The sequence below is a fragment of the Schistocerca nitens genome, chromosome 1 (assembly GCF_023898315.1).
Source record: "Schistocerca nitens isolate TAMUIC-IGC-003100 chromosome 1, iqSchNite1.1, whole genome shotgun sequence".
Classification (NCBI taxonomy): domain Eukaryota; kingdom Metazoa; phylum Arthropoda; class Insecta; order Orthoptera; family Acrididae; genus Schistocerca; species Schistocerca nitens.
Genome location: NC_064614.1, coordinates 537,490,147 through 537,502,530, shown reverse-complemented (window position 1 = coordinate 537,502,530; position 12,384 = coordinate 537,490,147). Strand labels below are relative to the sequence as shown.

The window sequence follows — 12,384 nt, the reverse complement described above, 5'->3', positions numbered from 1 at the left end:
TGTCACAATGATTAAACATCGAGGTGTTAATGACACAACGAAAATGGAATGGAGTGAGCATATAAGGTTGGTTGCAGGGAAAGTAAAAGGCAGACTTTGGCTTATTGGGAGAATTTTAGTAAAGTGTAGCTTGTCTGTAAAGGAAATTGCGTATAGAACACTAGGGTGATCCATCCTCAAGTACTGCTTCAGTGTTTGGGATCACCACTGGTTAGGATTAAAGGAAGATATTGAAGCTATTCAGAGGCACGTTACTTGATTTGTTACCTGCAGTTTTGATCAACCTGTAAGTATTATGGAGATTCTTCGTGAACTCAAATGGGAATGCCTGGATGGAAGATGACATTCTTGTTATGAAACATTGTTGGAAAATTCAGAAAATGAGCATTTGCAGTTGACTGTGGTTCTACTGCCACCATTGTACATTTTGTAGGTCCATGTATACAAGGTAAGAGAAATCATGGCTTGTATGTAAGCATATTGACTGTCATTTTTCCCTCAATTTGCAAGTGGAACAGGAAAGCCGACTAGCAGTGGTACAAGATACTCACTGCCAGACACTGTATGGTGGCTTACGGCTTATGTGTGTAGATGTAGATCTCTTTATTATCTTTAATTTCTAGATGATCTTGTTCCTTGGTAGACTCTCCTAAGCTCTGATGTGACATGCAAGCTTTCTGATTTTTTAGAACTCTTCTCAATAGTACCTCATATAATAAGGAAGCAATTACACATTTGTGCATTTTATGACTGTGTTAGACAGTCCTCTCTTTCTGCTAGATGGTACTTTAATGCCGCCTGTTATCCGCTATTTCTGTAATACACCACTGATGTCATATTTGATAGTTTTTGTAGGGAAACTGCTGTTAAAGACGGAGATAAATTTTCTTAGAAATGCATTAAATTTACAATTCACATCCTTGGTATCATACGTCTCAATCCATCTCATTTTTTGCAGATTTGTTCTAAAGGTGTCTATTGTGAGCTTTTTGGCTATTCTAGTGGTTTTCCTAGTTAACACCCAGTTTGCATGCATCATGTTGTCTGTTATGGCTAGTTGGGCATCATGGCCTGATAACTCATTTAAAACTTGGTTGACATGTACTTCATTGACTATGGCCTCACATACAAAAGTTTTGTCTTTTCTGATGGGATAGTTTACAACTGAGATTAACTGCAAGTGTTAAGAAAAACTACCATATCCTGTTTTGCCCATACTGCTTTAAAAATTAATATTGAAATCATCACAGATTATTATTTCTGAGAAATTCTGAAAATGTCCCTGTGGGAATCTGGAGAGTGTAACACTTGTGCTATTAGCCAGTATGTTTTCACATGCACAAACTTCCATGTGGTGTTGTGCACAAAAACTACTTGTGTCTATAGTTTTGATGACAACTACTCCTTTCTCCATATTGCTTCTGCTTTAGAAAGCTACTAATTTATAATCTTCAGAATTTAAATTTCTATTAATTTTTCCAGATGGTGCTCCGACAGGCAAACTACATCAAATAGATTTTTGCATCCTAGCACAAAAATTTCAAAACTACAAGAGCAAGGCAAAGAAATTTGGTGCATTATTAGGGATGAAAGGAATAAACTTAGTAAAGCAAACTCCTTGATGATAGAGAGACAGATAATATGGAACGCAAATCAGTAGCTAGTAAATTAATTTTCCTACTTCTGGTGGCTCCATTAGATTTGTTTAGGCTGTCATTGCCCACTCCACCACCAGACATTAATTTTGTTTAAAAAAAAAAAAAAAAAGGTGTGGGGGGGGGGGGGGCAGTAACTCTACTGGCTATGTTGTATCTCAGCCAAAGTACTAAAATCTTGTGCTGACTCAACAGTGCCAACCAGTCACTGAGTTTAGATGTATTTCCTGGTGAATGAAGTTTGCAGAAGCAACACTCTTTATAAAAGAGGAGACAAGCATCTGAATTCTAATTATAGACTCAACTCCTTACTTCCTGGGTTCTCAGAATTCTTTGAGAAGATTGACTGAACTGTCTTAATGAAAATAATCTTTTAACTCCAGGTTACTTTTGCTTTTGTAAGGGCTTCTCTACTGAGCAAGCAAAATATGGTTTCCAATACTCAATTCTAGTAGAACTAAACAACAAAAGCTACCCTGTTGGCATTTTTGCAAGCACAAAATTCTACTAGGAACACTGAAATGGTATGACATTCAAAGATCTTCCCCTTGCACAGAAAGTAAGATTAAATTCAGAGTGGAAAAACATTAAATGTTGTGAGCCACAAAGTTCAGTGGTGACCTGTTCCTGTTATTGGTTTACATAAATTATGTACCACTTACATTGGTGGACTTTTTCTGATGGTGCAAGTACAAGATTGATAAAGGGCCCAAGCATATACATAACAGATACAGACAGGAGAATAATGGAACAGCCTTACAACTGGGTCACACCATACCGCCTAACCTTTGATCTTTTATAAACTCAAGAAGTGATTTCAAGCAAGTAAATTTTGCTTACAGGTACCAGAAGTAGAGGTCAATGGGCAGACAATGAATGAGGCTCCACAAATGAAGTCCCTAGGTACCCAGCTAGATAATAAACTGATGTGTCACCCTCAGGGTAGATAAATTAATCAAAAACTTCAGTTCTCTGACTGTGTTGACCTGCAGGCAGTATTGCTAGGGTATTTTCACTCAGTGTTGCCCTGTACCTTTGTATTCTGAGGCAGTGCAAATGAGGTGAAAAAAAAGTTTGTATCCTACAGAAACATGGAATAAGAATGTTTTGTAAAATTAATAATCGAACATGTTGAAGAAGCCTTTTCAGGACCTTAGTGATTCTTACACTTATGTACCAGTACGTATACTTTGTAATGGCATTTATGGATAATAAGAAGAGTGAATTTAAGATGAACCCTTCAATTCACGACCACAACATTAGAAGTAAAAATAATTTTCATACAGGCTGTGCATCACTCTCTAGGATTCAGTATAGAGTTTAACACTGTGATGCAAAAGTCTGCAGCATGTTGCCAGTAGACATCAGGCAGGAAATTGAAAATTGCTGAATATTCAGAAACAAAGTAAAAAAATACCTCATTAATAGCCCCCTACTATTTATGAGAATATTTGGACTCAAGGGCGTAAATACCCTGGAACTCTAGTATTTATGTTAACTATATCTTGATCTTGCTGGTGTACAGACAAGTGATGTGTTTAAAGTTACATAAATACAGTGCTAGAAGTATTAGATAAAAACATTATTTGAGGAGTATAAGAGAAGGATCAGTGGATTTTTTCAAAGTACAGATAGCTGTTTTCCTTGTAATACACATACATAAAGTGATGTAGAAGTAATTCTCATAATTATTACCCTGGGTAGATTGGCACTAGTCATAATTTGTTGCTAGTATAGTTTGCAGAAGCAGCCACCAATTGTTAATTCTGACTGATAATTTATAACTCGGCTTGTTCCACATCCGTGCAAACTCTCCTTTACGATGGGATTTGTGAATGGATGGATGGATGAGTGAATGTTTATTAGGTTATCTTAATCTCTTTCAGTATTGCATGACTGGATTAAGAATTTAACCTTAAAAAGAGCCCCTCTTACACCAGGAATTGAAGGAATTCTGTCATTTACATTTGTGGCTCACCATGTTCCCTCAGCTAACATGTTTCTCCCCTTCCTATTAAGTTGTAGGCCCTGCTTTGTGTATTTCCACCTCTCTATACCATCTACTGTGGCAGTGAAATGTGATCACTCTTCGAAGCCTGGAGCAACCCTCTCAGTTCCATTATGTCTTTGTCTGTACTCTGCAGGCCATTTAACGGTGTATGGCATAGTGTAGTTCTGGTACCACTGTCTTCATCCCCCTTCCCTATTCCATTTGTGGATGGTATGTGGGAAGAATAATTGTTGGCGAACCTCTGCATGATCATTTGATGAGACGTGTGAGAGGAAGTAATATGTTGCTCAACTTTTCCCAGAATGTACGCTCTCAGAATTTCCATAGTAAATCTCTTCGTGATACACGACTCGTCACTTATAGTGTTTACCACTGGGGTTTGCTGAACATCTCCATTGTTGAGCATCTCCATAACACTCTTGCACCAACTAAATTATTCAGTTAAGAGCTACGTGTTGAGCTCTGCTTACAAGAAACTCCTGAATCCGGTCACAAATCTGATGTGATGGTCAGTAAGTTTGTTTTTGTTCGCTAGGCTCATAAGCTTTTTTAAGCCAACACTAAACATGCTGCTGAAGAACCTCAACAGTACCAACATTTGTGTGCAGAGTTACTGCTCCTACTGCGTGCAAATTACTCCTGATGCTATACCTCACATTCCTGGCCAGGCTGTTTACTTGCTCCCCCAATACCAGTGCTGCTTGGTCATCCTCATTCAGATCTGTAGTTAATGCCTTAATGTCCTCTATCACCTGACCAAGACTTACACTTAGCTACACAATACTTGTGATCTGGAACTCTGATCCTAATATTTCCTGCTCTTTTTGCCTACACCTCTCTCTTTCCGTGTGTTATTTATTTCCAGTCTAGCTGAAATCTTCTTCAGCTGCTTACTATTTTCGTCTGCTGTTGGATGAGGCTTTTCGTCTCCTGTCTCAGATAACTGGTCATGTTTATTATTCAATCTGACACTGAACAAGCTCTGCAAAGTAAATCCTCTTTGCCTTTTACCTGTTACTTTTTCACACGTTCCAGTGTCTTTGTCTCCGTTTAACTGCCATAATTCAAATTTCACTGCCTCAGATTCTGTGTCTATTTTTCTCTCTCTGCTGTGAATCCTAGATGTCCATTGTAGATCCTTCTTAGACAGTTTCTTGTCTACTCCACTACATTCACCCTTATGGAACCAGAATTTACAGTTCTCACAGAACACCCCTCACTAACCAATCTGTGGCAGCATCCACATGTATCACCCATGACAGTATGGATGTTAAGAGGCATTAAGCTGAGGTGACAAAAGTCATCAGATAGCAATACATGTGTACAAATGAGGCTAGTATTGTGTACATAAGATATAAAAGGGCAGTGCTTTGGCAGAGCTGTCATTTATATCAATGTAATTCATGTCAAAAGGATCCAACATGATTGTGGTAGTGTGAAGGGAGTTAACAGACTTTGAATGTGGATTGATAGTTGGAACTAGGCATACAGGACACTCCATTTTGGAAATCATTAGAGAAATCAGTATTCCGAGATCCACAGTGTCAAGAGTGTGCTGAGAATACCAGATTTCAGGCATTACCTCTCACCATGGATAACACAGTGGCCAATGGCCGTCAGCTAATGACCGAGAGAAGCGGCATTTGCGTAGAGTTGTCACTGCTTACAGACAAGCAACACCAGGTGAAATAACTGCAGAAATAAATGAGGGATATACAACGAATGTGTCTGTTAGGACAGGGTGGTGAAATTTGGCATTATTGGGCTATGGTAACAGACGACTGGTGCGAGTGCCTTTGCTAACAGCATGACATCGCCTGCAACACCTCTCCTGGGTTTGTGGCCTTATTGGTTGGACCCTAGGCATCAGGAAGACCATGGCCTGGTCAGGTGAGTCCCGATTTCAGTTGGTAAGACCTGGTGGTAGTGTTAAAGTGTGGTGCAGACACCACAATGCCATGAACCCAGCTTATCAATGAGGCACTGTACAAGCTGGTGGTTGCTCCGTAAAGGTGTGGGCTGTGTTTACCTGGAGTGGACTGGGTCCTCTAGGCCAGCTGAACCGATCATTGAGTGGAAATGGTTATGTTCAGCTACTTGGAGACCATTTTTGGCTATTCATGTTCATGCTCCCAAACAATGATGGAAGTTTTATGGATGACATTGCTCCATGTCACCGGGCTACAGTAGTTCATGATTGGTTTGGAAAACATTCTGGACAATTCGGGTGAATGATTTGGCCACCCAGATTGCCTGACGTGAATCCCACTGAACATTTATGGGACATAATTGAGAGGTCAGTTTGTGCACAAAGTCCTGCAGTGGCAATACTTTTGCAATTATGGACAGCCGTAGAGGCAGCATGGCTCTCAATATTTCTGTAGCGGACTTCCAACGTTTTGTTGAGTCCATGCCGTATCATGTTGCTGCACTAAGCCAGGCGAAAGGAGGTCCGACATGATATTAGGAGATATCCCATGACTGTTTTCACCTCAGTGTAATGTGAAAGAATTTACAAAAGTTTAATCTGAAGAATGGACGTAGTGTTAACAAAAGCACTTTTCTCAATATTGCACTGATGAGCGGATGACGTTTTGCTCATGATGTGACTTACCAAATGAAAGTGCTGGCAGGTCGACAGACACACAAACGAACACAAACATACACACAAAATTCAAGCTTTCGCAACAAACTGTTGCCTCATCAGGAAAGAGGGAAGGAGAGGGAAAGACGAAAGGATGTGGGTTTTAAGGGAGAGGGTAAGGAGTCATTCCAATCCCGGGAGCGGAAAGACTTACCTTAGGGGGAAAAAAGGACAGGTATACACTCGCACACACGCACACATATCCATCCACACATATACAGACACAAGCAGACATATATATATAGAGGGAAACATTCCACACACACACACACACACACACACACACACACAGATGATGTGACTTACCAAACGAAAGCACTGGCAGGTTGATAGACACACAAACATACATACGAAATTCAAGCTTTCGCAACAAACTGTTGCCTCATCAGGAAAGAGGGAAGGAGAGGGAAAGACGAAAGGATGTGGGTTTTAAGGGAGAGGGTAAGGAGTCGTATCAGGCAATTTCCCAAGAATAAATTGTAACTGGTTACAAATTAATCATAACAGCTATGCAAAATCATATTTCTTGTTTCCAAAAATTCATTGTAATGAATTTACCCCAACACATGTGACCAGTCAGATATAATTTAATACATTGTTTCCTACTATTGACAAAATTAGTACAGCTAAATCTTCAATATGATAACTAGAGCACAGAACTTGTGCTGGTAATTTTTTGGAGGATGGGCTGGAGGTGTAAGTTTTGTTTGGGTACTGATTTTTCTTATGCTACCATCGACTGATATTATAGAACTCGTTATAAAATTGCCATGTTGATTTCATGTAGTGTAACATGACAATTTTATAGCAAGTTACTTAAGATCAGATTATGGCAGCCTATGACTGTTAAAACCAGTCAGCTCAGAATGATGAAAATGTCTTCACTGTGATCATGGTGTACGAAGTGTGTTCATTTCTTTCCAGTAATGATAAAATGATGAAAAAGATTGTATTTATTAACTTTATTTCCACAGCTCAGCAATTTTTGTGTGATTGTGCCAATTTCAAGATTTTGTTTTCCTTTTTCAGATGTGTGGATTTATGCTGTAGTTTGAGAGAGAGGCATCCGGGAAGTACTGAATCAAATATCTTAATTTTCAACTCTTCGTATATTTTGAAGAAATGCGAAATTCCAGAGAAAATTTGCAACATGTGAGGACGAGTGTTCAGAACTCAAGAACATTACAACCTCAAGATCAGTTTTCACTGTGCTCTACATATGACAGTTGTGAACCAACAATGACAGTGTCAACCAGTGCTTCACATCCATCAGGTTCTCATATTCCAAATTCTAGTGGCCATTATTATTACCGTGGTGGGACACAGCCTTCTCCAGTTTTTAATTCTGTTATATCAAACCAAAGCCAGAATTTGTATAATGGCATGTTTGCTCCACAAACAAACTTTTCGAATCAAAGTGCTTTTGGATTCAACAGTTATGGAATTGTTGATCCTCCACCGTGGGTATTTGAAAGTAGAGTTTCTTCATCTGGTGGTTCACAGGCTGAAGCAACAAATAAAAACATATACAGTGAAAAGAGTATTAGTTGCCACTCACAAGGTGTATCTCATACATGTTGTGCAACTCGTGTCCTTGAAAACACTGGGCTTTGCTCACCTCTTCCTGCTGATCCATTCAAAATGCTGACGAAGGACTTACTAAGCTGCTCTTCAAAAAATATTACAAGTGTTGACACACATTCATGGTTTTGTAGCCCAGGTTTGGGAACTCCTTTAGGCCAACAAACTCATAATGAACATAACACCTTAAAATGCACTGAACAGTTTCCTTCGTGCTCATTGCCCCAAGTCAGTGCTACCTCACATGAACATTCAGATTTGAAAGGATCTGTCAGCAGTCATTTAGCTGGCAATTATTTTAATTCTATGAATCAGACCTCATCAAATAAGCACTCTCCATGCACATCAGAAGCTAGTAGACTAAATTCTGAGGTAATTAAAGAGCAGACTGGAAAGTACTACAACTTACAAAAAGTGCACCAACATAGTGTAAATGCTTCAGAGAACCTGCTACAGAAATCAAATTTGGAAGAACAACCATCCATCTTCAGCACTCCTTTGGAAGATGTACTGTGCTCAAATGTGCCATTTTCAATTCATTTTAACAATGAAGTCAGTCAGAACAAAACTAGCTCTTCTTTAATACCAATCAAAGATCATTCTCACGGTAATAACACTTTCGAAGATATTAGCAAGACATTTTCTACATCACATGATCAGATTTCATTGGTACAACAATCGTATCAAAATCAGAGATACAGTACAGAACCTCCCATTCAGTGTGACGCAATAAATGCTTGTTTATCATCAGAGACAAAAATTGGAGGAGAATGTCCTGCCAACAGCACTTTGGGCAGTAGCAGTTGCTGTCAACTGCAAGAAGCGTTAAATGCATTTGGTTCTCATCACATTGCACAGAGGCATAATACAACCTGCTTTCACAGTTGTCCATTGGATGTGTGTCTAAATGCAACTGCAACCCAAAGTGAAGAAGTAGATGATGACGATAAAGAAAACAGCAACCAGGGATCATCTTCAGCTGGTGGAGAAAGTGACATAATTGTTGAAGAGACTGGTGGGGAGGAAGAAGTTCCTGAGGGCGAAGTTACTGTTAATGAAGTGAGTATGATATTCATTGTAGTCAGACAACATACAAAACATAAGACTGTTTTCTTTATTTGATTGTACGTGAAGACATCCTGCTTCCTTATAAAGCCATTTTTCCTTTAGTTGTACAGTCTATGGCCAGCAGTAGTATTATCTTCCCATATATTTTTATAATTTTGTCCCTGTCCAACCAAATGTATTGAGGGTCCCACTGTGGCTTTCACTGACCAAACCATGTCCAGAAACAGATCTCTCATACCTTGTCTACACAGTCACTTAACCTCTGCCCCCAACCCATATACCGACTGACCAGCTGCAATGGAGTGCCCCTTCATGGTTAAGTACCACCAAGGACTGGAGCACCTGAATCACATTCTCCGCCAGGGTTTCAACTACCTTTTGTCATGCTGGGAAATGAGAAATATTCTCCCCTTTCTTCCCACAGTGAAATCCTGCTGTCCATCCAGTCTACACAATATCCTTTTCTGTCTCTATTCCACCCCTGCCCTAGCCATTTGCCACCATGGTTCATATCTTTGTAAAAGACCTACACACAAAATCTGTCCCATACATCCGTTCACTGCCCCATACTCCAGCCCTGTCCCAGGCATTTCATACCCCATCAAAGGTATTTCTGAAAGCAGCGGTGTGGTGCTTATCTGCACTGTGTAGCATCTTATGTGGATGTGATTACTAACAAGCTGCCTGTCTGCATGAATGACCATGGCTAAACTGTGTCCAAGATGCAGCTGTACCATCCATTTGCTGAGTATGCGGCATGACATGATGCGCTTTCATTCAGCTTCTGTTTCTCAACCCATATCATCTGGATTTTTCCTACCAATAGCAGCTTTTCCGAATTGCGCAAGTGGGAACTTTCGTTATAATATATTCTTTGTTCCAGTAACCCCACTAGCCTCAACCTTCACTAGTCCTTGTCCTCCATCTGCCCCCACTTCAGCTTCACACGCACTCACTCTAGCCCCCACCCTTTGTGTATAGTCCCTTCATCTTCTCTGCTTCTCTCCTCTCTCCCAACACAAATTCCCAATGCTGGACCGAGCAGCCCACAATTCTGGCCCTTCCATGTCCCTGCAAACTCCCACTGCTACCTCATGATCCCCATTCCCCACCTCATGCCTCTTCTGCAACCCCAATACCCACACTAGCCAAGTTCACTGTTCACGCAGTCTACATCTGATAAGCACTTTGCTGACAGATTAATATTATTCAATAGTCCAATTTTAAATGTGCCTGTCTGCCACCCATTGCTTCATCTATCCTAATTTTCATTTTTTATTTACAGCAATAGATATTTCTACATTATTTGGGACAATCAGAAAATAACGACCCCTATTTTTTGTCTTAATTACTTTAATTAAAATTTAGTTGGGTTCTTTTTGATTTTTGGGCAAAATTGATTATGTACAAGTTTTTGGGTTTGCAGCTGAGTTTCTAAATGTGCATAGAAAATGACAGCTTGATTGAAAAACCAAAAACATGTAAATGAAAACTAGGATAAATTTAAAATATGGTAATGTGCTGATAGGTTCAAGGTTATACCTATCAGTTTGTATTTCCAGTAAGTATTCCCTACATCCTGTTGTGACAGCGCCACGAGATTTAAAAGTGCCACTACGTCAGTACGCGAACACGGCGATAGAGGCGCTCCGCAGCTCGGCTGAGCGCGGGACCGCCACCTGGCTATGAACGGCGCCGGCCGCATGTCACGGCATGGCAGTTGAGTGACAGATACGGAGTTGGTAGCATGTAACCCACTATTGTTTCTACGTTTGTATATCCACGCAATTTATTAGTGATTAAAGGTTATAACACATCCTTCCACAATAAAACTTGTAAAAATTTGTGCAAGTCCTACTGTTGAGTTTAGTAGAGTAAAACCGAAGTATGTGTGGTACATACATATTAATAGTGGGCAGCACTTGGTCAACGAAACATTCATTACATATATTATCAAACTAAACTTATATATATATATATATATATATATATATATATATATATATATATATATATATATATATATATATATATATCTAAAAAGAAAGATGATGAGACTTACCAAACAAAAGCGCTGGCAGGTCGATAGACACACAAACAAACACAAATATACACACAAAATTCAAGCTTTCGCAACAAACTGTTGCCTCATCAGGAAAGAGGGAAGGAGAGGGAAAGACGAAAGGATGTGGGTTTTAAGGGAGAGGGTAAGGAGTCATTCCAATCCCGGGAGCGGAAAGACTTACCTTAGGGGGAAAAAAGGACAGGTATACACTCGCACACACACACATATCCATCCACACATACAGACACAAGCAGAAATATGTCTGCTTGTGTCTGTATGTGTGGATGGATATGTGTGTGTGTGCGAGTGTATACCTGTCCTTTTTTCCCCCTAAGGTAAGTCTTTCCGCTCCCGGGATTGGAATGACTCCTTACCCTCTCCCTTAAAACCCACATCCTTTCGTCTTTCCCTCTCCTTCCCTCTTTCCTGATGAGGCAACAGTTTGTTGCGAAAGCTTGAATTTTGTGTGTATATTTGTGTTTGTTTGTGTGTCTATCGACCTGCCAGCGCTTTTGTTTGGTAAGTCTCATCATCTTTCTTTTTAGATATATTTTTTCCACGTGGAATGTTTCCCTCTGTTATATTCATATCATATATATATATATATATATATATATATATATATATATATATATATATATATATATATATATATATAATGTGACTTACCGAACGAAACCGCTGGCAGGTCGATAGATACACAAACACACACACAAAATTCAAGCTTTCGCAACAAACTGTTGCCTCATCAGGAAAGAGGGGAAGGAGAGGGAAAGACGAAAGGATGTGGGTTTTAAGGGAGAGGGTTAGGAGTCATTCCAATCCCGGGAGTGGAAAGACTTACCTTAGGGGGAAAAAAGGACAGGTATACACTCGCACACACACACATATCCATCCACACATATACAGACACAAGCAGACATATTTAAAGTTTTGATGTCTGCTTGTGTCTGTATATGTGTGGATGGATATGTGTGTGTGTGCGAGTGTATACCTGTCCTTTTTTCCCCCTAAGGTAAGTCTTTCTGCTCCTGGGATTGGAATGACTCCTTACCCTCTCCCTTAAAACCCACATCCTTTCGTCTTTCCCTCTCCTTCCCCTCTTTCCTGATGAGGCAACAGTTTGTTGCGAAAGCTTGAATTTTGTGTGTGTGTTTGTGTTTGTTTGTGTATCTATCGACCTGCCAGCGCTTTTGTTCGGTAAGTCACATCATCTTTGTTTTTAGATATATTTTTCCCACGTGGAATGTTTCCCTCTATTATATATATATATAAAAACCAGATGTGCTTTGCTATTCCTACTCTTTGCACATAGTGCATGCATCCCCTACACGGAAAACATATAAAAGTGAAAACCATA

At 39.7% G+C, this 12,384-nt stretch overlaps 1 protein-coding gene across 2 annotated transcripts in view; it reads left to right on the top strand.

Annotated features, from left to right (window-relative positions):
- LOC126253586 (uncharacterized) overlaps positions 1 to 12,384 on the top strand; it is a 49,610-nt gene that overhangs the window by 20,511 nt on the left and 16,715 nt on the right. For both annotated transcript variants that reach the window (XM_049955029.1, XM_049955020.1), the window contains exon 2: positions 7,340 to 8,950. In XM_049955029.1, coding sequence (XP_049810986.1) covers positions 7,433 to 8,950 — 1,518 coding nt within the window. In that variant the 5' untranslated portion in view covers positions 7,340 to 7,432. The remainder of the gene's footprint in view (positions 1 to 7,339; positions 8,951 to 12,384) is intronic.